Raw genomic sequence first — 22675 nt, forward strand, 5'->3', positions numbered from 1 at the left:
GTTCGGTTGTGAAAAGTGAGAAAGGGGAGGGATTGCATGTGGGTGCTGCACCGGGAGAGTGGATTGCAGCTGGGTATTCGGGCGAGGGGATGGTGCATGCATGGTTGAGTGGGAAGGCGCTGGCAGATATGGTGTTGGGACGGGAAGTGGAGGGCAAGCTTGGGGAGTGGTTCCCGGATATTATGAGAGTTACTGAGAAGAGGTGGAAGAAGGCAAAGGCAGAGAATTTACTGGATGCGTTGGACGATTAGCGTGTGCGTGTAATATTATTCCACTCCAAGTTGTTTAACCATGTCTTGCGAGAATATCTGAGAAATCAATGTTACGCAGGAATCCTCAGAAGATATGACACAGAAAAGAAAGAATCCAAACGAGATACTTGGTCTCGATCGAAACCCTTCTTCATCCTAAGGAAAGCATGGCTTCGAACGGGACCAAGTAGGATAGGAAAGGGAAGGAAGGTCTCGCTGCCCCTCAGGCTGACGCTGCCGCAGAGCACCGTGAGCCCCTTGGACACGAGAGTACGTCTCAGCGGACGTGTTGAGGTAGAAGAGGAAAAGACCAAGTATTAAACGTTAAACGTCAGGATGTCCGAGACGGAAAGAAGCAAGCGGTAAAGACAACGCCGGTCAAGACAACAAGAAGCGATAAGGACTCGAAAAAGGAAGAAAACCACCCGGAGGCTAATTAATAATTCTCCAGGGCTGGTACCGGTATAGTGCGTGCACTTCTTATCCCCAACATATATTAACATTCACCCTACCATTCCTCATATAGCCACCGAACTGCACAAACATTTACCGTGGACGTTGGTCGGAGCATCCTGCCCACGCAGCGTAGTCCGTAGTGGAACAACATTCGAGCAACGGTCACTCCAGCTTCTTTCTTGAAGAATGTCACTCAAACGCATCGGTGGCAAATCTGATGGTGACTTGCTGGGTTGGTGGTGGCTTCCCCTTAGCTCAGATTCTCAGTCCACCCCAATCACACCACCCCTGAGGCGCATCCGCGTCCTTGCGCAAAAGAAGCTCTCGCCAAACTGCGTTCGTAAGATCAGGAACTCATTAAGAATCGCACTTGTGACTTCACCAGAATGGTTGGTACTGCTCATACCACCAATCTCATGCAAGGTGCACGATGGACGTGCGGGTAAATGCTTTCCTGGAACAGGCGAACGTCATTGTGAACCATCGGAAAGATAAGGGTTTAAATGCATATGCGTGTAACTCTTCTTAACTGTAGTTCTGTCGCCGCCAAAAAGGACGAGACACCAAATTGTCGAAATCTCTCACAAGCGGCTACTTCGAATTCAATCTATCTTACACGGCGTTTAATGCCCATATTTCCAATCCCGATGTACCTCCGTGTATGATACATGGCATGGACTCTTTCTGACGCTCCCTTAATGGTGGTGTCTTATCCTATCCTTCACCACTTCCAGGAGAATCACCCTCCAAGTTAAAGTCTGCTTTCAAGTCAGTATATGCATATACGATAATACACATATTTGATCATCAAGGTACAAGCGAAAACCGCTCAGATATCTTTAAGAGATTCTATATACAGCTACAGTATCTCTAGTGTCCTAATGACCATCATGTTATCAACAGAAGTCATGTCTTTAACCCTTGTAACGATATCATGATCCGATGCGATCCTCTTGAATTCTCCGTCACGCCGCCGCGCTAGCAAAAATGCACTAAAAGGCTGTCCAAGGCGAACAATCAAACGCAATGCTCGCGACTAAGAATCCGGCTCGTTTTGTGCAGCGGGTGAATCGTGCAATAGAGATCCGGGCATAGACCAATCTTCCACGCTCTGCATATCATCTGCAGGGTCATGCAACTCAAGGAGATCGCGACTCCATGGACGGACAAGCAAGATCGTCTGCCAGACGGGCGGTGGCCCTGCAGGCGAGAATGGGATTAACTTGTCTTCTGTGGTGATCTGCAGGTCATGAAGTCCATCTGACTTGAGTTCATACATATATGCGTCCTGGTCTCGACTTGGCCTCCGCCTGGTTTCTGTGACTGGGAATACAATGCAAGGGAGATGCAACCGGTGGTGCGCGAAACGGGGAGCGCTCAGGCGGTCGAGTGTCTGATACAATTTCGAAGCCAACTCTAGAGTCACAACACCTCGCAGCGAGGAGACAGATGACTGAATCTCATCTTCGGATAAAGATGGGAGTTTGCATGGTGGAGCTTCGTATGAAGTGATATCGGCTGGTAGACAGCTGTTGAACTCCGATGACCTTCCGACCCAGTCCAGAGCAGTAATGTCGCCCGACTGAGCTATGAATTTCCTGCAGGAGCCGCTCGAGTGCATTCTGCTTATTCTCGCCATAATCAACACGTAGGCGGACGCCAAAGACGCCAGATAACGAGTATGCAATGTCTTCTTGCAATGTGGTAATACGTGTTGACGCTCACTGCAATTTCTCTCGGGAGTTTCTCATCCCGGGACGGAAGGCCACGACGGCTGGTCGATCTATGCCAGTCGCGTCCTCCAACTCTTGCATTATCACAACAGAGTCCTTGTGGTTGGAAGTGCGATCATTGAGATAAGGAGTCCAATTCTTCTGGTAAAATAGAATGACGTTGGGAGCGAGGAATTCTTGAACCGTCCATCCGCGAGTGTTCCAAGCACTCTTTGCCGTTGCGCCAGACTTTGACGAAGGCGGAACATCCGAGAGGTATACGACCGTGAGCGCAGAGTGGTGATACCATGCGAACAAGGAGTTGACCGATTCTTGGAGCTCAACATTGTTGCTCTTGTTAATACAACATATATCACTCCATGCCCAGCGATACCCAAAATCACGAGCAGTTTTGCAGAAGGACTGCAACTTCGTGATGCCGCCAACCGGTAAACTGCCTCGTTTCCATAGACGCCCACGCACGAGGCCTCCACGCCTCCATCACCAACACAAGTTTGTCATGTGTTTGTGGGGATGGCATCAATTACACACCTTGTACTGGCTGTCACTGTCCTGTTGCGTGGTATGCAAGGTTTTAGTTTTTTTGTTGATGTAGTAATCGGCCTCCAGCAGGCGCAGCGGAGCGGTGAGCTTGAAGTTTGCACCCTAGCACGCGAGAACTACACGAGATGCACGCGTGTGGACGCCGCTCCAAGGTCGTCATAAGATAATATGTTGTGGACAAAGCTGGGGGTTGTGAAATGTGAGAAAGGGGAGGGGTACATGTGGGTGCTGCACTGGAGAAATTGATTGCAGCGAGGTATTCGGGCGAGGGGATGGTGCATGCATGGTTAGTTGAGTGGGAAGGCGCTGGCAGATATGGTGTTGAGACAGGAATTTGAAGTGTGGGAAAAGCTTTGAGAGTGGTTCCCTGAGTAGAGCTCGTGGAAGAAGGCAGAGGCGGATAATTTACTAGATGCGTATGCGTGTAATATATTATTTACAAAGTTGTGTGACGCAGAACTTTCTGTGCATGTAAATGTATGATGAGAATCTTTCGCAAACTTATTCTCGAAAGATATCACAGCGAGGGGAAGAAGAAAGAATTCATACGAGATACTCATCATAATCATGTAACGACACTCAATCAGCGTTGGTGACAGAAAGACTCAAGAAGCAATTCGAGCGGCATAAGCTGCGAGATTCCAACGTGACGTGACTAATACATCACATGACTGTAACACCACGCGCCGATAACACCGGCACTAATTTTACGTACACTTTCTTCCTTGAGTCATCGAGTTCAGCTTCGAGAGTCGCTGACATGATCTGTTAGGTTGGGCTGGACCAAGAATTAGCTCTGGGTGAGACGCAGGCAGGTGGAGCCACTCGTTTGAGTGAGGAACGACGTCGTAGCAGTCTGAGAAAAAAACGGATGAAGGAAGCGAATAGCGCAACCGCTCAGCTGGACGCATGGTGCCGGGATATTCTGGTAGGTGCATTACCCAGCCTGCATGTATCATCGTGCTGAGCTGTATATAGCGAAATACATATCATCATCCCAGCGTCACCTCTCGGGTTGACGATCGTCTTGCTGCCCACAACTGCAGAGCACCGCAAGCCCCTTGCTGTTCATCCTACAATCCTACATCACATTACTGCATCAATCGAGATTTTGTCTACCCCTCAGGTTGACGGTCGTCTCTGCGCAGAGCACCGTGAGCCCCTTGCTGCTCATCCTACAATTTATACTTCCATTCCTCGACAGCACAAGAGTTCACCGTGGACGTTGGTCAGAGCATCCTGCTGACGCAGTGTAGTTCGATGCAGTGCGCTTGGTTGAACATACGTCCACTTCCTTTATCACACATTAACTCACACGGGTTTCTGAGCCTTCTCAGAGCACGTCGATATGCGCCTGCGCGCCCAGCATTTGCGACGGATGCACATCCACATTCTTTGTCTGACCACTGTTACCCCGGCTCCGTGGACAGTTTCCGCAAAGTCAGTCTTGCCCCAGATCTAGCCTCGCTTTCTCACTCCAATTCACTGTTCGTCGGGCATCTAACGTTTACTGTACTTCAAGCTGTGGTACGCATACAAACAGGCATCGATAGTGAAGATGTGAAAGTGAGCATTTCCAACATTTTAGTAGTAAGAGTAAGGTACTACAAGTGCCAAGTAGTACTCCTTACAAAAGTCCCAGTCATAGCGAAGCAGCATAGCATAATCCACAGCCGAGCAGATCAAACTAGATTTATTTTCTATATCATCAAAGACCAGCCCAGTGAATTTCACCGGAGTAAAAGTCTCTCGTGACACAATCTCGCCACAACAGCTCCATCGATAGGAATGCTCGTTCCCTGGAACCCTTCAGGATATGCCTGCTCCGGGGTGTCAGGACTCGTAAAGTACCTGCACAGCTATATTAGACAATGACGCAACAGCAAAACAAACGTGCTCACTCGTCGCCCCAGAACCCGTAATGTACCATGCCAAGAGCGCGCGTGGTGTACTCATAATCTCGTGCAAAACCTCCTGGGAAGAAAAATTCCATTACCGTAGCTTGAGGTGATGGCCTCATCCAGACTAGTGACGTAAGTCCGTTGCCATGGACACCCATCATGATCTGCAAAACCCCATCGTCAGTCATACCAAACTAAAAGATAAAAACTAGCACAAACCGTAGTTCTCGCCGCGAGAGCGAGCTGCTCTGCTCGAGAAAACTTGTCCATGCTAACGACATTCACTTCGTACCCATACTGGTCTCGAAGCTTATAAAGCTCCTCCACAAGACGCTCATGATCCTCCTGTATGAGCATACGACGTCCCCACTCTTGACGCGATACGTATGTAATAACAGGCGTCTGCTCCGCATCACCCACTGTATTCGGGTCCAGCCCGCAAACGCGGATAACGTTTGCGCGAATCGTACTCCACCAATGCGCACTCCCAGGCAAAGCGGATGGCTCTGATGCCGTCCGCCCGGTGCTCAAGAAATGTTGACCTTGCATGGCGGCGGCTCGGTCATTAAAGATCACGCGGTCCAACATCATCGGGCGACCCATAGCTGCGCGATCTTCCCAGTCATAAGAGTATTCTGTCGTTAGAGAGGGGAAAGCGCTGCGCAAGACCCATTGGTTCATCAAAGCATAGTCCCTCCAATGATCTCCATCCGCATGGGCAAAAAATATCCGACGGAGAGCGGGAAGCGTGGATTTCCCCATCTCGTCAATAGCAGTGTCCAATGAGGAATACGTCCGCCAGAATCCAAAAAAGAGTTCAGCCGACCAGTGATAGTAGTGGGTAATGCTGGCATTTGAAATGAGCTCTAGTTGGTTGCTAGCCCCTGTTACTTACAATTGAGGAGGATCATTTACGAGCCACTGTCGCATTATCCAAGGTTGAGCAGCTAGCGCAAGTTGAATGATTCCTATTACTCACTGTGACGCCATCAAGCAACTCGGCGCTTGAACCGAATAGTTTTTGAGCTTGATCAGTCGAAATAACTCGCATCTCGCGGTCCCCTGGGATTCGATCTTTTGCAGCTTCTTCACCATTGAAGATAGTCACGCCGGTAGAAGTGATGGTAGAACGGTCAGGAATACTTGATGGGAAATCCGTCACGACAAAAACAGTGCCGTTCAAGACAAAGAGGTTATCAAAAATAGTCCATCCTATGGGAGGCTACTCAGCCTGGGACGGCTCCAATGACTTCAAATAAGAACGTACCAGGGACATGAGAAACCACACGGGTGTTTGGTACGTGTCCATTTGACCAAGTTATTCGTGTCCTCCAAGACTCAATTTGCGCCGTAGGCTCAGCGCCTGACTTATCGACATCCCAAAATCTGACCGCGGACGTATCATAGCCCGTTCTTGAGAACAATAGCAAAGAAACGAATACGAAAATGAGTAGGATGGCCTCTCTTCGTGTTGGCACCGACAGGCTATGCATGACCATTGAGCGGGCGGGAACAAGTACCAGTTAAGCACTCACAAACCCCGATCGGTAAAAATATAAGCCATGTAAATTGAGGCTTGCTTCTGCTCCACTTCCATAATTCATAAGTAGGCAGCGGGCTTAGAATGTCGCTTTTGTTGTCATCGACGACAGTCCTTGGGAAGCGCAAAGCCACTAGATATGTTTTACACATTTCTGCGAGTCCACAACCCGAGCCATCGACTTCAACTGCGAATCTCGTTGTCCGCGATACCCCAGAGCCTTCCTCAAACAAAGCCCGTCATCCTTGCACGTATTCTGGATGCACAAAGTCCTACTCCAAAGCTTGTAGGCTAGCAGAGCACATAAGGTCCCATACAGGAGAGGTAACGTGGCGATTTTTTTACGCCCACTCTGTGCTAATTAGCTCAAACAGCGCCCCTACGTCTGCACAACTTGCCAAAAGTCATATCTGCGCGAATCCCATCTTCAAGCACATGCAAAAAGCCATCTTCCCGAGTCAGAACGCCCTTATGTGTGTACGGAATCAGCAACCTGCCAGAAACGGTTCTGGACCCTCCAGCACCTCCATGTGCACGAGAATACGCACAGTGGGGCTAAACCGTATGCTGTATGTGCTATCTTCACTATCCAAACCATCCGCGCTGATTTCGTCTTCTCAGTGCACGGTAGAGGGCTGCGATGAAGTGTTTGCCAAGCATCATCAGCTGCGATCTCACACCTGCCAGGTACACGCACCCCCAGGTACGAAATCTTACATGTGCACACACCCAGGGTGCACCAAATCGTTCGATACGAACCAAAAGCTTAAAGGTCACGTCAAGACTCATGACGGTTCGTGTGCTTCACATCCATGTGTATGATGATTTATCATTCTTTCAGATAAACGTTACACGTGTTCACACCCAAATTGCCTACCTTCATCCAACGCTGACCCTACATATTACCCGACATGGACGTCCCTCCAGGCCCATATACGCGATGCCCACCCTCCAACATGCATGCATTCCTCATGCAACGGACGAACATTTGCTTCCCAGCACAATTTACGCGCTCATCAGAAACTACACGAACAACAAGAACTAGAAGCCGTCCTAGCAGACGTAGAACCATCAGAAGCAACAGACTTGCCTCGCAAACGTAGACGCGGTGGAGAAGTGGGCAGAGACTGGAAATGCGACAAATGCGGGAAAGAATTCAAATCTGTGCGATCGTCGACCGATGTTTCTTTTCGATCAATTCTAACGCCATGCACAGATGAAAGCCCTCACGACGCATAACAATGTGATTCATCTGGGCCACAGAAAACATGTTTGCCCGCATCAACATTGCTCTAGTGCATTTGGCTACAAAAAGCTCCTCGAAAGGCATCTGACCAAAATCCATAGCACAAGGAGTGATCAATCTGTCACAGATCCGTCCGAGTCGGACGGCGCTACAACCACTGATACTGATGCTGACTGTTCCGGCAATGAACCGGCAGACTCAGCAGCGCACTTGAGCATCGATCGCATCACCGGACATGCCTACTCCCTCCGTACTCGCATGCCAACGTCAAAAACCATACGGTGTCCATACCCCAACGTTGAGGACCTACTACTATTGCCTCCGGAAACTCCGCTTTCCGACTCTTCAGCGCACTGCGATCACATCTTAACTCGCGCATATGATCTTCGTCGGCATTTGAAGGCCGAACATGGACTCGTTGGGGACAAGAGCAAGGTGGACTCTTGGGTAAGATCGCATAGAGGCAACGCTCCGAGATCTTGATATCTGTCTGTTACGGAGGACGTACTGTTTACGGTTTTGTTCAGCTTTTCGATGTTTCTATTCATACCTTTCTTGATGTGGGAAGTTGAGATGTGTTTTCTCTCGAGTCTAGAGGAAATGGAGGGTAGGGATGGTATAAATGCACGCAAATAGTGTTTGCGATGCGTCTATACCATTCCTATCCTAGCATCGACTACATGCATTTCGTGGATCTATCTCAAGTGTCTGCGATACTGATTTTGTACTATTTAATCCACCTGAACGTTGGCTGAAAGCGTTCAGGGCGTGAGATGAGACTAACAGGTCCAGATTTTCTTCAATAGTATTCAATTATTAAAATGATTTCATAGCGCATTGTCACCATGAGATGGTTTTTTCGAGGGCATACAGGAGGTGAGTTCGAGTCCTGTCCCCCAAGTACCGTTTAGTCTTACCACTTCGCAGAACATCATTCTAGAGTGTTGTGTCGTTCTAGAGATAGGGCGACGCACGCCTCGAGAAATTGACTTCGAAAATACTTATGAATGAAGTTAGATTCAGAAAGCTGGCAGCTTGAAACCGTTCACTTCCGTCATGTAGGAGATCACGAATCTTTCGTTGTGGGCGGTTGAGCTCCCGTATTATTTCTGGCGTCACTCATGAAGATATCTCGCTCTAGGCTAAACACTATCATGGTCTATCATCGTTGGTGAACACCCCTATTATATGCGCTAATCATCGCATTTATTCAGGTCTGCAAGTACTTCTAGCAAACTAGTCAGGGTCGCTATGTCTGGGGTATAATATATAAATCTTCCATCCACATGGTCCTTTTCCTGAACAAACTGCGCTTCATCTTGGAAATTCGTTGATGTTTGAGGTAGTAAACTTCGTTTAATATGCCTGATTCAGACGATGTTGCAGCAGGAATCCCTTGTGCACATAGACACACATGCATAGTCACTACACCCGATATCTTGATGTCAAAGAGATCGGGGGCGGCCTTTGCCATTTAGTATCACATCGAAGGGGAGCATGTGCGTGCGCTGACTGAGTCAAGGACGGTCGCTACACACATAATATACATAGCATGATATTCGACCACCTTTTGTTTTCGCGAAATAGTATACATTAGCTAGCATGCCACGAGAGGAACTGTAAAATTACGGAGTGTACAGACTCCAAAGATGTTTCCGCTTCCCCCATTGGGTTTTTAACTTAGAGGGGATGGCAAAAGCAAACGCCTTTGTTTCGCCTGCTCAATCTCACCTCGAAACATGCTAGTACGATCTGCTGGAGACGGAGAAAAATGTAAATACGTCGCATGGTACTATAAACACTTGGGTTTCTTGGTAGTAAGAAATCTATGCGTGGGATAGCAAGACTTTTTTTTTTTTGACATGTGGCATATAACCGGCAGCTTCACTGAGAGTGATTACTGATATGACCCAGGAGCTCGGAGATGTTCCTATAAGCACAGGTCAGATTGCAAGTCCTAGAAATCATTGGGAACACAAGCACCTTGAAAAAAGTTTCTCGCCGTCGAACAAAACAGTGAGGCAAGACGGCAAATCCTTCAACACTACTGCCTTTCGAGCCAAGAGACAAGATTGCGATTCCAGAAAGCCTGAAACATATGGGAGAGCCTCTCATCCCACGGTTTCGGAGTTCGCGAAAGATGAACAGCCCCAATTTTGACATGCGTAGTTGAGGGCGCCTGAAGTTGATTGACTTTGTTTCCGCGCTTCGTCTGCGAAACTCGAAAAGGCTTTCATAGCATGGATAATCTCCATGTCTGGTAATGCTGTAATGGAATGATCCTGGTGCCTCAACGCCAGAAACACCGGGAACATCAAGAAATCCGGCAGCGCCTTGAACTGCTGGATTGCTTGAAAAGCCGGATGCAAAGACAATACTGGAGAGATTATGCGGTCTCTGATTACCCCGAAAGTACTCGAGAATTCTTCCATGGTCCCCCAGACATCGGTCAACCGCCATGCTTTACCGCGGGGTGTCTGTAACCAGTTTCGCCCACCCTGGTTCTGCAACCAGCCTCGCCCGCCTTGGGTCTGCAGCCAATTTCGCCCGCCCCACGTCTGCAGCCAGTCTCGCCCGCTCTCAGTCTGCAACCAGTCTCGCCCGTGTGGGATCCGCAACCAGGATCTCCCACTCCCAGACAACAACCAGTCTAGCCCGCATGGGGTCTGCAGCCAATTGTGCCCGCCCTCGGTCTGCAGCCAGGCTTGCCCATCAAGGCTCTGCAAGTATCTCACGCCATACATCTGTATCACGGAGGATTCACCCCTGGTCTGCGGAGGCGCCAATGGCCGGGGGTCTCGCCCAGCCTGCAGCCAACCCTGTCCGTCCCTGGTTCCAAACCACCATTCCTGCCCATCGGTATTCCGCCAGTCTTTCCCGGCCTCTGTCTCCAGCCAGTCTCGCCCCCCCTGGGTCCACAACCACTTATACCTCCCGTCAGTGAGCAGCCAGTCTCGCCCAGCCTCTGTCTCCAGCCAATCTTGTCCGGCATCTGTCTCCAGCCAATCCGGCCCGCCCTGGGTCCTCAACCACTGATACCTCCCGTCAGTGAGCAGCCAGTCTCGCCCAGCCTCCGTCTCCAGCCAATCTTGTCCGGCATCTGTCTCCAGCCAATCCTGCCCGCCCTGGGTCCTCAACCAAACATTCTGCCCATCGGTATGCCGCCAGTTTTTCCCAGCCTCCGTCTCCATCCAATCTCGCCCGCCCTGGGTCCACAACCACTCATACCTCCCGTCAGTGAGCAGCCAGTCTCGCCCAGCCTCTGTCTCCAGCTAGTCTCGTCCAGCATCTGTCTCCAGCCAATCCTGCCCGCCCTGGGTCTGCAACCACAATATCTGCCCATTGGTATGCCACCAGTCTTTCCCAGCCTCCGTCTCCAGCCAGTCTCGTCCGGCATCTGTCTCAAGCCAATCTCGTCCGCCCTCGGTCCGCAACCACAATTCTTGCCCATCGGTATGCCGCCAGTTTTTCCCAGCCTCTGTCTGTAGCCAATCATGCGCGCCCCGGGTCCACAACCACTTATTCCCCCCGATAGTCAGCAACCAGTCCATCCCTCCCTGGGTCAGCAGCCAGTCCTTCACTCCGTCAGTCTGCAACCAGGCACGCCCATCCGGGGTATCTAGCCAGAACTGTAACTCTGAACGGGAATCCCCCCGAAGCCATAGCAAAGTTATAAGCACTTGCATTGGCTCCTGGTGGCTGGACCATGAAGGACAAGCGAGTGTTTTAAATTCCTGGGGATCCTGGGGTTGTATAGCCTGGCTATGCTTCTTTAATTCTGAGAGCGTATCCAGGAGGGCCGTGCTTTCTGGAATTTCGCGCACCATCAAGTGGAGAGAGGAAAGTGCGAGTAGGAGAGTGTGGTGATGGGGTGTCTTGTACTTGGCGGAGGCCGCAGTTTGAGCGGTGGGAAACATAGTCGCGAACGGACGAGTGATGGATATTCACGGGGAGACTGCCGTCGGTAGGAAGATCTATCACAGATCGTAGCTGCACCAGCACTTTCTCGACGTTCCTACCCTGACCAGGGCCAAGAAGTTCTGATATTTGTGAGATCGGAAGAGGATCTGCAAGGACAGCAACAACGGACAAATGCATGTATGCCAACGTCGGGTCAGCGCATGTGGAGAGGATAAGGTCGTATAACCTGTACACCTCCGTTCCTGGAAAGCAGTTTACTCGTCAGTTCGAGCATGAGTTCAAGCCGGTCGCGGGGATCGTTGTGTTGATCATCGATAAACTTCATCATCGTAGTTGCCACGATGAAACGTCTACCCGCTCGGCTCGCTAGCTGTTCAAGTTGAGTGTTTGTTGGCTGTGGGAAGATGGAATAGCGAAGCTGCAGTTTTCTGAACGAATCCTCCAAGAAACGATAGATGTCTTCATCGACATCTGCGCCGTCTAGCGAGATGGTGGTAGCAACACCCCTGCCAGAAATGTTCACTGGTATCTCGCCCACCAGCGGGCGCACATCTTTGTTCTGCATGGCTTCATGAATATGCCCTTCCGAGCGACTTGTGACTAGAATGTGAGTCACGGGCAGTTCAGGATCGCGAAGAGCTTGAGCGAGCAGGGATATGAGTTCAGCAAGCTCGCTTGCGGATTTGTCTTCATCAAAGGATTCGGATGCGGGTTGATCGAGGGTTTCGGATGTGCATTCATCAAGGGCATCGATAACGAACGTCAAAGGCGGACTGCCGCATTCGCGTAGTCTACCTTGAAGCTTCTTGAGTGGTCGGAGAAAACAAGCCTTCCATCTGATCGCGAACAGGCTTGTCGGGGTCTAGAAGGGCAGGGTTCTCGAGGATAGCCCTATTGACATGCGTCCTGACGCTGGGGAAATTGGTGGCCAGCTGGTAGGCAAGCGTCGCAAAGAAATAACCGGCTTGTGCGCCGGTTTGTATGCTTGCGGGAGAAAAAGAATGTTCCAGCGAGTCGCGTCTCTATTTGCGTCTGCTCTGTCACTTTCAATCCTTTCATCCTTTCAGCTACCGTGAATGCAACGGCAGACTTTCCGACGCCCGCTGTGCCGTGCAGCCAAATGATCTGATTCTTTTCTTTCTTGTCTAATGATCCGTAGATGTAGTTGAGAAGGGCCACCCGGGTGCCTTCCAAACATTTCGGATGAGGGTGGCGTTCACGAGAGTTATATTCAGCACCCTTGACAGCGACCCGGGACAACTTCTCCCAAGTTCCTTCAGACATATCCAATAACTGTTAATGAGATCAGACAAGGAGAGGGGATAAGAGATGGATATACACTGACATTGACTCTTGACAAGAGAATGATGATAATTGCAATCCAGATTGTGAGATGGAACGGAACAACTGAGGACGTTGATCTGAGGATCAAAGACCAAGCTGCAACTTGGGTCTTTTGATGACGTGTAACGGACTCTGGAGTAGTGAAGCGATGTTTTTGGCGTAGTAAGTCTATCCAACGGCGATTAGCTGGGCAACAAAACGATCAAACTCTGCCACTTGCTGTGGAGCGATTGAAATTGCAATGTGTAAGAACTACTTATTTGAGATCGAATGGATGTATGTATGTTCCAGAGAGTTGTGAAAAACTCAGTGGATGGTGATGGAATCGTTGAAGGACGACTTAGCGCTCGTCTGAGAGCGCACCGGCACTGCACGCCGCGGCACCGGTTGCAGTCGGCGGCCTTGCCCAGCGTGCTTGTATGAAGGAATCGCTGCAAAGCACGCGCATGCTGACACACAGCAGTCAGTTACAATCGACATCAAAAACCAAATTTATTAGCGAGTTCGTCGAAAGGGGGTTCAATATTCAATATGTATGTAGTCGATGACTTGCAATATTGAATATTGGCGCAGAGAAGACAAATGATGACTAATCAAGAATCTCAAGATGGAGGGCCCGAGTCCACCATGATGTACAGTGTACGTGTCGAAACGAGACTTACAGGCGAGGAAAAATGTCAAAGCGTGAGTGGGATCGCAACGTTGAACTAAATCAGGTATCGTATATTTGGATCGTTCACGTTCTACGTGGTCATTTGGTCCGTTGTGAGGTGGACCGAAAAGGCAATGAAATGAAGGGCCTAGTGCTTGTTTAAGCGCTGAAGGCGAAGCTTCCTTACACTAGTACTATCATCATCATCGACCTTCAATCGTTGCATAACCACTCGAGCGAATACTAAACCTCCGTCCAGCAGAGACCATCTAGTGCAACAGCATCTCAAGTCGACTGAAACTGGTTTGTTAAAAAGTTGGAATATTCGAATGTTTCTCAATTTTAAAAGAGTCGGACTAGTCGGGACTCCGGAGCATAAATAAATGTGATACATTCCAATATTCATCGTCATGTTCCGACCGAAAATTGCGAGCTCACTAGGACTCTTTTCCCTTCTCTTCCCCGCATTCATTCCCATTGTCTTGCTAAGACTTGACAAGGTCTTTAACGGCACCGATAAATCGCCCCATGTACTCCGTCTCTGCAGGTCGGGTCCATCTTCCGACTCGGAACGCTCTTGCCCGCGTCACGCAACGCTCTAGTGGCCGCGTGCTCGTAGTGCGCAGGAAGTATCATGATGAATCATTCGGATTCCGCAAAGCACGCGACTTTACCATCCCAGACTGTGCGTATGCTGTTTGAGTAGTTAACACTTCGCACACTCACGCGACTCCCTGATCAGATACCTCGGATCAGCTTACTAACCGTGCAACCAATGCTCCCCTCCTGAGGTATGCTGACTCTCTGCGCACGCATGGTCACAGAGCCGCGTCGATCGACCCTCTTGATCTCCTCCGTCGCGAGCGGGTTGCCGCACTCGACCCCATCCGTTATGGCCTCGACGACCCTGATCGTACATTTGATATAGACGGTATCATCTGGACCGGTGAGGGCCAACAGGAATGGTCCCTTGAAAACATAACCTCCTTTCTCAACTCCGTCTACGTCGGTCGTATCGCATATGAATACATGGACCTCCCGAGCAAGACGGAGAGGCTGTGGTTTGCGAAGCTATTGGAGTCGCAGAGCGCTTTAGAGCCCATGACTATCATCGATGCCGGTAGACAAAAGAACATACACGCTTTGCTCGCCAAGTCAGAGGTGTTGGACAATTTCTTACAGGTCAAGTTTCCGAATTTGAAGAGATATGGTCTTGAGGGCGGGGAATCCATGCTGCCCGCATTGGACGCCCTATTCGAGGCAGCATCCAAAGGTCGGTTTCATTTCGTTCTTTGAGATTATTGCTAACGCGCATGTAGCCGGCATAACTCAGCTTATCCTTGCTATGCCTCACAGAGGACGCCTTAATCTGCTTACTGGGCTCCTGGAATACAACCCTACTTCCCTGTTTCACAAAATCAAGGGCGGTTGTGAAGTGGACGAATCCTTGGGTGTTTCCGGCGACGTCCTCAGTCATCTTGGTGCGCATCCTACATTCCATATCTGCGAAGGTTCTGACTATCACTCAAGTTGCATCCCCGACATTGCAGTACGGCGAAGCTGATGACATAAAAGTCTCGTTGCTGCCAAATCCATCCCATTTGGAGGCCGTGAGCCCTGTTGCGCTTGGAAAAGCCAGAGCGAAGCAATTTAGGTTGCTCAAGACCCTATCTGACGACAAAAATAACCAAGACTGCATGCTTGGCGATAAGGTATTGCTGTGGGGTGTCTTTTGTTGATCGAAGTGCTCACACGGGCCGCTAGGTTATGTGCGTCCAGCTGCATGGTGATGCCAGCTTCACAGGACAAGGAGTAGTAATGGAAACCCTTGGCTTGAGTTCGTAGCTTCAACACAGGTCTCACGAGTTGTAAAAGTCTAACGTGATATTCACAGGTGGTCTTCCACACTTCACAAGCGGCGGAAGTGTCCACATTGTCGTCAAGTATGTCTTTCAACTCTCTTGAATTACTGTTCTAATCTCTACTCACAGTAACAAGTCAATTGATACATACTTTCCCGAATTGATACTGACATACGTTGTAGCATCGGATATACTACTCCCGCCTCCTCCGCCCGCTCTTCCTTTTACTGTAGCGACATTGCCAAAATGATCAACTGTCCAGTTCTGCACGTCAATGGAGACTGCCCCGAAGGTTCGTCCTTACTCCAATCATTACTCACAACCCCCATCTGAGTTCACACAGATGTGGTTCGCGCTGTCGACATCGCCTTCAAGTATCGCAACCACTTCCGCAAGGACATCGTAATTGATCTCATTGTTTATCGCCGCTGGGGACACAATGAGCTTGATGAACCGGCATTCACGCAGCCGCTCATGTACGAAAAAATTCGTTCCAGGAGTTCTGTCCCGAAGTTGTATGAGGATAAGCTCATCGTATGTCTGGTTCCGTTGTATCTTTTTGAAGGGAGTGCTGACGGGTGTGTTCCAGTCGGACGGTGTGATCTCGGTTGAAGCAGCACGAGCTGTCCGAGACAGTTACAAAGCCTCGCTGAATGCTGCGCTAACGGATGTAGCGTCGTATGTTCCCCCTCCCGTAACTTTTGAGGGAGCGTGGAAAGGCATGGTTTGGCCAGCATCTCCTGCAGCACATCAAGACGAGACAGGCGTGAGCAGTGCTGTGCTCAAGGACGTTGGCAAAGCCAGCGTACATGTCCCTGAGGAGTTCGTAAGTATTGTGTATTCCCCGTATGAGCAAAAGTGACACAGGCCACGCCCGACGCAGGAAATCCATCCGCGGTTGAACAGGCATGTGAAAAACCGCCTTAAGAGCATTGAGACTGGCGAAGGGGTCGACTGGGCAAGTGCGGAGGCGATGGCGTTCGGCTCGCTGATGCTTGAGGGCTGCGATGTGCGCATCGCGGGGCAGGATGTTGGCAGGGGGACGTTCAGTCATCGGTGCCGTCAATGCTACGTTAGTGTATAAGGGGAACTGACACACCTGTAGCCACGCGATGTTGGTGAACCAGAAGACAGAAGGCGTAATTGTTCCTCTGAACCACGCTCTTACAGAGGCGAAGGGCAAGCTGGAACTGGCGAATAGTGAGTATCAATATTTTTTTCTGCGGGATGTTGTCTTATTTTTTTTGGGAAGGCTCTCTCAGCGAGATGGCCGTACTTGGCGTAAGACTCTTTTCCCTTCCTAGTTCCAGTCTAACAGTATTGTAGTTTGAATATGGAGCATCTTGGGAACGACCTGATTTATTGCCCATCTGGGAGGCACAGGTGCGTCATTACTTCCTTGGGACTGCCAAGCTTCGAGCTAAAGCATTTTATCTATGGTTCAGTTTGGTGACTTCTTTAACGGCGCACAAATCATTATTGACACGTTCATTGCGAGTTCAGAGAGTACGTCTGTGTGCCTCCTTGTTTTCCGTCGATGACTTATCCCCCCACTCAGCTAAATGGCTGAAACAGAGCGGCATCGTCCTGCTCCTCCCTCATGGTCTAGATGGTGCTGGCCCTGAGCATTCCAGTTGTCGTATAGAGCGGATGCTGCAGGTTGATCCATATTTGGTCTCTACTGAATGTCCATTAACACTTTGTTTTTAGCTCACCAACGACTCCTACAATGCCCAAGAGAAGCTGAACGTAAACATGCATGTAGTGTTCCCGACCACGCCTGCACAATATTTCCACCTTTTACGCCGCCAGATCAAACGTAACTACAGGAAACCGCTCATCGTCGCTGCTCCTAAGGGACTACTTCGACTTCCTGTACGTGCTGTCCCAATGCTCTTCCTGCGTTACTAACACTAAACATGCAGGCCGCGTCGTCGAAGCTGACTGACATGGGCCCTGGAACAGTGTTCCAGCCCGTTCTCCAGGACCTGGCAACCCTCAGCGACCCCAAAGCCGTCCAGCGCGTCGTGCTGCTCAGCGGCAAGATCTACTACGACCTCGCAAAAGAGCGCGCAACACGCAACCTCCAATCGCAGGTCGCCCTCATCCGCATCGAAGAGCTCGCGCCGTTCCCGTTCGCTGCGCTCAGTGAAGCGCTTGCGCCTTATGCCCATGCTAATACGCAATTGGAGGTGCTATGGGTGCAGGAGGAGCCTAGGAATCAGGGCGCGTGGAGTCATGTGCAGGAGCGTATCGAGGAAGTATTGAAGGGATTGGGTATAGATGGTGGCGTGGCATATAGGGGGAGGAAGGAAGACGCGGTGGCTGCGCCAGGAATTGGAAAGTTGTATGGGGCACAGCAGCTGGCTGTCATTGACAGCGCCTTTAAGGGGCTGTGAATGGTTGATTTGGCATTTCGGGTTGTAGTACAAGACTCATTAATCCTTTAAGTCACTAAGATCTTCAAGGGTGGTCTTCGATGTTTTTATCATCCGAGTAATTCCATGTAGCTTAAGCGTGTTCATCATGCTTCAAGCTTCAAGCTTCAGTCACGGACACTAATAAATTTGGTGATACTACGATTGTTCGCGCAGAACTCTGCGTTAAGTGCATTTATTCCGTTTATTGTCACTTTAGGCTGGCTAAGACGTGAGTACTGGTCAGTGGTCGCTGATCAAAAATTTATCACTTCGTCCAGTCAGCTCTGAGGGCAGTACAACTAAGTTCTCATGGTTGGAGACAAATAGATTCTTTATGTGGCTCGCCGCGACGTTCCTTAGGCTGACGGGCCTGTCTCTTCCAAATCCACATCAATAGGAAGAGCGAGTGCAAGAAAATTACGATCAATATTCGGAGGGTTTACAACACACGGAGATACGCTACTATCGTTATCGCTTTTCATGATCCGAAAAAAAGAGGGATTCGCGCCCGTCATGTGTGTGAACCTCGATATTGTAGCTGATCTCCAGCGACGTTCGGACCAGCTTCAACAAAACTCTCTAACTGCAAGAGGTGAACTCCGAAGCGTGGCAGAACTTGACGAAGGAGACGGTCTTGCAAAGTAAACTACATGCAAAGTCCAAGACATGACTTCATAAGTCTATAGATGACAATTAGAGTGGCTGAAAAACATACCTTGAACGTTGTAGTATAGTGTCCAGGGATCATCTAAGCGCTCGTTGGTCGATAATACAACATGCCGAAGGAGAACTGCTTTCAAGTCGCCCGGCGATGGCTCATCCTGTCCATTGGGGAGGAAATATGTACGAAGGAGAGTGATTTTCCGACCGCGACCGTTCCCAGGAAACCGCGGCTGGTTGACCAACCAGATGACTTTCTTTTTCCTGTTGAAGCAACCGTTAACTACGGAGAGCACCTAGCGTCTGCTTGATCTCAGGGAGAAACACCGAAAGAGTGGCATGTACTGCAGCATCCACAATCTGAAGGGGGCTCGGTATTGATGCAGCAAATGAAGGTATCTTCGCATGATAACTCCCCATGTGAGACGGAAAATCCAGAAGTAATGACCAGTTCCCTGTGTACGTCGAGGGCGGTGCACTAAACGGCCCCTTCCCAGTATAAGGACGTCTGCTTTCTTCGCTGAAGTTAGCCAATATGTTTCACGAGACCTTACGCCACTGAAGGCATGGATGTGTGGGACAGTATACTCTGGCGCTTCTGGGTCGGGCAAGGTAAGAAGGGTATCCGACAAGACGTAATTGACCAGCGATGAACCAGTTTGCACGAGCTCTTCGACGGATGGCGAACTGATATAGCGCATAGGCTCCTCCTTAAGGACGGGATTGTTGCGGGTGGCCCGTAAGCATAGATGGTGGTGGGTACAGAACTCCTTCCCGAGGCATGGAAATCGTTTGCCTTCGGACTTCTTCTGGTGATCGAGGAGGAGGTTGTGGAAGCGGTATACATGATCGCCGCCTACTATTGTCAGTCTTTTTCCTGCGAGGGAAGAGCACAGACACGAAATGGGCTTGATGGGAGAACCAGACACGTTGTGGATCTGAGTGTCATCTGAAAGGGGCATTATCGATGGCAGGACAGGTGATGCGGAAGTCATGTCAATAACGCTACGTGACAAGGAGCATGAACCACATTGAGAGAGGTCAGAGAAACATTGTAGGAGTTCTTGAGTAGCTGCGTCGCGTTGCTCGAGGAGGCGGGTCGAGAAGCTCTCTTCCACTTGCACGGACGGATTCATAACAGAACGCACGTAGCCATCCACAACGGTATCCAGTGTATCCAGTATCTCTGCTGCGACAGTCCAGGCGGCGCTCTTGGGTTTCGAGACTGGTGTTGAAGTTGACCAGAGCCAGATCACAGAAGCACAGATGAATATGACCATTACCACACGGTGTGAGAGTCCTCGTATCCTCCTGAGTCTGATACCATACCAAAACATGATATAGTCTTCGAAATCCTAGCTGGACCAGGTTCTGCAGGAAGGACTGTTCTGTCTGCCAGTGAAAATCGAACTCCGCGACCCAATTCTATATATCGAGTGTTACTATGAAAAACCAATCATATATGTATATGGCTCTTGATTCCTTCGACGTTCCGAATCTGACGAGATTTACATATGCAATACTTCACGTACGTGCACCGGCACCCGACGTCCTTGCTAAGGCCAGGGTACACATTTCCTGACGCATCTCATCTTTTTCGCACTACAAGTAACCATGCATGTTTAGAGATGCCGGTCCTGGAATACTTTCTCGCGAGTATCAACAGCTTGTAAGCTCTCGGGCCATTATCGATCTCGTAATTCTCACTCTTCTCCTCCCCGTCCTCGTCGCACCCACCGAACGCGATATACGCATCTTCAATTAATGTCGTGAACCTACGGCGCTGCCACATCCTTTGACTCCACAGCATCACTGTCAGTTCCTCCCAAACTACGACGCATCAAATTTTGCAGACATCAAGACCGCCGTATTCTCTCCTCCAACGATGATCGCTTCCATATTAACCTGCCTTTGGAGCGGAAACGAAGACACCGTTACGCCGACTCTCCTATTTTTGCATTGGAGAGGATGAAGTGGGCCACAGAAATTGTCAATGTGCACCACCCAATAACTATAATTTGCGACCAAGGACTCCGGGCCTGCGTGCGTTGACTCAGACGCGCGTAGTAAGTGTATTATGAAAGCCCTCTCAACAGCTAGCCTCATGTAATACCACACATCTATCACGAGTTCAATGCAGACTTATGGAACTCAATTGTAGTCCTTAGACTCTTCCTGTTGGCTCTCCAGAAACCCACTATCGAAGAGCTCCTTGACGAGGACACCAGTTGTGATACTCTGATGCACTTGCGTCCAATATCACCCTCGATTTAATCTCATCTATCGTGCCGGAACTTCTCGTGTTAGCTCCTACTCTTTGTTTTCTCAATTTCATCCTCCGTTCGCTCGCTCTTGCTCAGTGCCTTTTTCCCCCTCACAGCTCATGACATCCTTACATAGCATTGTTTTCATGGTGCTCTGAGCTCTAGTTCTCACCACCTTCGTCGTGGATTTTGCGATTACATGCTACTGTACTGTACAGTGAACACTTCCAATGAACTACATATTTCGTCCCACCCTATTTTAGCCCACTTTGAATGTACTGGGAACTTGAGCGACCACGGATGACCGCAACAACAATGTCCTTTTATTCAACTTCTCAGTCCGCTATGAAGAAGCACCAATGCGATTGACTTCAACGCAATCCACGGCACACGCGCAACCGCATCCCTGATGGAATCGACATGCCTTGTCCGTCGTTGCGTGCTCTCACAAACCAGCACTAACATCATGAGTGCCACACAGTCAGCTCGCGTCGTTTGCATGGACAATCCTAAACTCAGACTGGATGCTGCGCAAATCTACGGGGTCGGTGCTAGACGAAGGATGAGTCGATGTCAGTGTTTGAAGTGGAGTGAACGAAGTGATGCTCGAAAACCACGTACCGAGCTTCCACGAGCTGTTGCTTCGTTAGATGCGCGGGTTTCTTGAGTCGAATCCCTCGATAATTTGCGTTTCGTCATTGTGAATAGTAGCAGTTCAAAGTGAAGAGTCCCACATAAAATAACAGGCCATTAATGCAATTGTTTGGCAATTGCAGTGTTGCCGCATTTGAATTTCGACTGTGTTCGTAACTCTCGAATCTAGATCGAGCACCGTGGTTCTAATCGGTACCAAGATCGATCTCAAGAGCAATCCTCGCTAACGTACAGATGGTCCAGAAAAAGTGCTCAAGGTAGGCGCGTTCTACTACAAGTGTGATATTGTTAACCTACGGATACCAAGTCCTATGGTGACAGACGCTGCCGACGCGCAGGTAGGTGAGTCAGTTTACTTGGTCGGTGTCAATGTTGATGATGACGGGAATACATGCAGGACACAGACTTGGTGTATATCCGCAACATATAGGAGGGATAAATTCCACGAACCTATCGAGCTGTGGGGGACGAACAGCACCAAACTTGCAAGGAAATCATAGAACACGACGAACTGCAAGCGCGCCACAACTGCATCGGTTCCTTCCTTCCCGTGATGGGCAACACACTTCCTCACCCGCTTAGCACTCACTAGATTCCTTGACAACCTCCACACCGTCCAAACCCTCCAAGCACGCATCCAGCACTCTCCAGGGCTTCCACTCTCAAACCCCAACCGCTCATTCTTGTTCTGCCCACCCTCCGCCATCGTTGCTCACGTTTCTGATGCATGCTGACTTTGTCGTTGTTGGCTCGGGTATTATTGGGACGTCGTTTGCGGGGAGGATTTTGGATAACGCAAGTGGCGATGGGCATGATGTTAGAGTGGTTATGTTGGACAAAGATGCGTGTTCTGGGGTGACTGGGAGGTAAGTATCGTATCTACTCTCTCATAAAGCAGCGTACCAGGCAAATCTCACTGCCTCTATATCATGTCTACACCTCGCTCAAGCGTGATCATGGACAAGTTGTTGCCCAAAAGTTGAGGTTGTCGCATCTCGAGGAGTTACGAAGCGTCGCTAAACACGAAGACATTCTTGCAGAATATCAGTGGCGGGAGGTAGAATTAATAGATGTGTTTTATAACTCGGACATGTTCGAGAAGGCTGCAAAGACAAAGGTCCATGCCCATTCGCCCGACTTTCTCCGACTTTCTCCCCAACCAAGCTTGTCTCAAGCACGCCCTTTTACTCAGTTTTACTCTCGTGGTCGGTACGTATCTGTCGGGTTG

General features: G+C 49.7%; 9 protein-coding genes across 9 annotated transcripts; 4 read left to right on the forward strand and 5 right to left on the reverse strand.

Annotated features, from left to right (window-relative positions):
- Nucleotides 1-44: 44 nt before the first annotated feature.
- Nucleotides 45-230, forward strand: DFJ58DRAFT_641725 (uncharacterized protein; the record flags this gene model as incomplete). The annotated part of the gene is made up of 1 exon (XM_041381360.1): nt 45-230. A coding segment is annotated over one exon (186 nt), but the record flags the coding sequence as incomplete, so codon positions are not given.
- A 1330-nt stretch (nt 231-1560) lies between these two features.
- On the reverse strand, nt 1561-1733 carry DFJ58DRAFT_762639 (uncharacterized protein; the record flags this gene model as incomplete). The annotated part of the gene is made up of 1 exon (XM_041388564.1): nt 1561-1733. A coding segment is annotated over one exon (159 nt), but the record flags the coding sequence as incomplete, so codon positions are not given.
- Nucleotides 1663-2434, reverse strand: DFJ58DRAFT_471224 (uncharacterized protein). Its single transcript, XM_041380539.1, has one exon. The coding sequence runs from the start codon at nt 2344-2346 to the stop codon at nt 1744-1746; it is 603 nt and encodes a 200-aa protein (XP_041249403.1). The 5' UTR covers nt 2347-2434; the 3' UTR covers nt 1663-1743.
- Nucleotides 2435-2805: 371 nt separating this feature from the next.
- On the forward strand, nt 2806-3317 carry DFJ58DRAFT_762642 (uncharacterized protein). The gene is made up of 2 exons (XM_041388565.1): nt 2806-2915; nt 2972-3317. Exons 1-2 carry the CDS (start codon nt 2856-2858, stop codon nt 3143-3145), a joined length of 234 nt encoding a protein of 77 aa, XP_041249404.1. The 5' UTR covers nt 2806-2855; the 3' UTR covers nt 3146-3317.
- Nucleotides 3318-4518: 1201 nt separating this feature from the next.
- DFJ58DRAFT_471233 (uncharacterized protein) lies at nt 4519-6439 on the reverse strand. Its single transcript, XM_041380540.1, has 6 exons — nt 6152-6439; nt 5864-6096; nt 5780-5805; nt 5104-5731; nt 4885-5048; nt 4519-4834 (listed from the first exon to the last, which is right to left on the reverse strand). The coding sequence occupies exons 1-6, from the start codon at nt 6381-6383 to the stop codon at nt 4714-4716; spliced, it is 1404 nt and encodes a 467-aa protein (XP_041249405.1). The 5' UTR covers nt 6384-6439; the 3' UTR covers nt 4519-4713.
- An 8-nt stretch (nt 6440-6447) lies between these two features.
- DFJ58DRAFT_762650 (uncharacterized protein) lies at nt 6448-8323 on the forward strand. Its single transcript, XM_041388566.1, has 5 exons — nt 6448-6748; nt 6799-6993; nt 7046-7217; nt 7266-7588; nt 7641-8323. Exons 1-5 carry the CDS (start codon nt 6509-6511, stop codon nt 8151-8153), a joined length of 1443 nt encoding a protein of 480 aa, XP_041249406.1. The 5' UTR covers nt 6448-6508; the 3' UTR covers nt 8154-8323.
- A 5449-nt stretch (nt 8324-13772) lies between these two features.
- On the forward strand, nt 13773-18028 carry DFJ58DRAFT_762673 (thiamine diphosphate-binding protein). The gene is given in 19 exon segments (XM_041388567.1): nt 13773-13867; nt 13881-14272; nt 14330-14860; nt 14907-15068; nt 15118-15299; nt 15352-15424; nt 15482-15530; nt 15579-15584; nt 15632-15741; nt 15793-15983; nt 16039-16275; nt 16333-16505; nt 16555-16649; nt 16702-16730; nt 16776-16832; nt 16895-16955; nt 17008-17108; nt 17160-17324; nt 17375-18028. The coding sequence occupies 18 exon segments, from the start codon at nt 14116-14118 to the stop codon at nt 17846-17848; spliced, it is 2853 nt and encodes a 950-aa protein (XP_041249407.1). The 5' UTR covers nt 13773-13867; nt 13881-14115; the 3' UTR covers nt 17849-18028.
- Nucleotides 18029-18825: 797 nt separating this feature from the next.
- DFJ58DRAFT_696842 (uncharacterized protein) lies at nt 18826-19903 on the reverse strand (the record flags this gene model as incomplete). The annotated part of the gene is made up of 2 exons (XM_041383489.1): nt 19540-19903; nt 18826-19515 (listed from the first exon to the last, which is right to left on the reverse strand). Exons 1-2 carry the CDS (start codon nt 19864-19866, stop codon nt 18826-18828), a joined length of 1017 nt encoding a protein of 338 aa, XP_041249408.1. The 5' UTR covers nt 19867-19903.
- Nucleotides 19904-19996: 93 nt separating this feature from the next.
- On the reverse strand, nt 19997-20690 carry DFJ58DRAFT_762684 (uncharacterized protein). Its single transcript, XM_041388568.1, has 2 exons — nt 20337-20690; nt 19997-20198 (listed from the first exon to the last, which is right to left on the reverse strand). The coding sequence occupies exon 1, from the start codon at nt 20633-20635 to the stop codon at nt 20360-20362; it is 276 nt and encodes a 91-aa protein (XP_041249409.1). The 5' UTR covers nt 20636-20690; the 3' UTR covers nt 19997-20198; nt 20337-20359.
- Nucleotides 20691-22675: the final 1985 nt, after the last annotated feature.

The sequence above is a fragment of the Suillus subalutaceus genome, assembly GCF_016647625.1.
Source record: "Suillus subalutaceus strain FC151 chromosome Unknown DFJ58scaffold_8, whole genome shotgun sequence".
Lineage (NCBI taxonomy): Eukaryota > Fungi > Basidiomycota > Agaricomycetes > Boletales > Suillaceae > Suillus > Suillus subalutaceus.

Excerpts from the sequence above, each read along its gene's own strand:
- DFJ58DRAFT_471233 (XM_041380540.1), bottom strand. The coding sequence starts at position 6,383 with ATGGTCATGCATAGCCTGTCGGTGCCAACACGAAGAGAGGCCATCCTA. Across the intron at positions 6,097-6,151 it reads TGTGGTTTCTCATGTCCCTG|GATGGACTATTTTTGATAAC; the intron begins GTACGTTCTTAT and ends AGCCTCCCATAG. Across the intron at positions 4,835-4,884 it reads TACGGGTTCTGGGGCGACGA|GTACTTTACGAGTCCTGACA; the intron begins GTGAGCACGTTT and ends ATAGCTGTGCAG.
- DFJ58DRAFT_762673 (XM_041388567.1), top strand. The coding sequence starts at position 14,116 with ATGTACTCCGTCTCTGCAGGTCGGGTCCATCTTCCGACTCGGAACGCT. Across the intron at positions 15,300-15,351 it reads ACTGCATGCTTGGCGATAAG|GTTATGTGCGTCCAGCTGCA; the intron begins GTATTGCTGTGG and ends ACGGGCCGCTAG. Across the intron at positions 17,109-17,159 it reads GTATAGAGCGGATGCTGCAG|CTCACCAACGACTCCTACAA; the intron begins GTTGATCCATAT and ends CTTTGTTTTTAG.
- DFJ58DRAFT_471224 (XM_041380539.1), bottom strand. The coding sequence starts at position 2,346 with ATGGCGAGAATAAGCAGAATGCACTCGAGCGGCTCCTGCAGGAAATTC.
- DFJ58DRAFT_762642 (XM_041388565.1), top strand. The coding sequence starts at position 2,856 with ATGCCGCCAACCGGTAAACTGCCTCGTTTCCATAGACGCCCACGCACG. Across the intron at positions 2,916-2,971 it reads CACGCACGAGGCCTCCACGC|CTTGTACTGGCTGTCACTGT; the intron begins CTCCATCACCAA and ends TCAATTACACAC.
- DFJ58DRAFT_762650 (XM_041388566.1), top strand. The coding sequence starts at position 6,509 with ATGTCGCTTTTGTTGTCATCGACGACAGTCCTTGGGAAGCGCAAAGCC. Across the intron at positions 6,994-7,045 it reads GTGGGGCTAAACCGTATGCT|TGCACGGTAGAGGGCTGCGA; the intron begins GTATGTGCTATC and ends TCGTCTTCTCAG. Across the intron at positions 7,218-7,265 it reads TCACGTCAAGACTCATGACG|ATAAACGTTACACGTGTTCA; the intron begins GTTCGTGTGCTT and ends TCATTCTTTCAG.
- DFJ58DRAFT_762684 (XM_041388568.1), bottom strand. The coding sequence starts at position 20,635 with ATGAGGCTAGCTGTTGAGAGGGCTTTCATAATACACTTACTACGCGCG.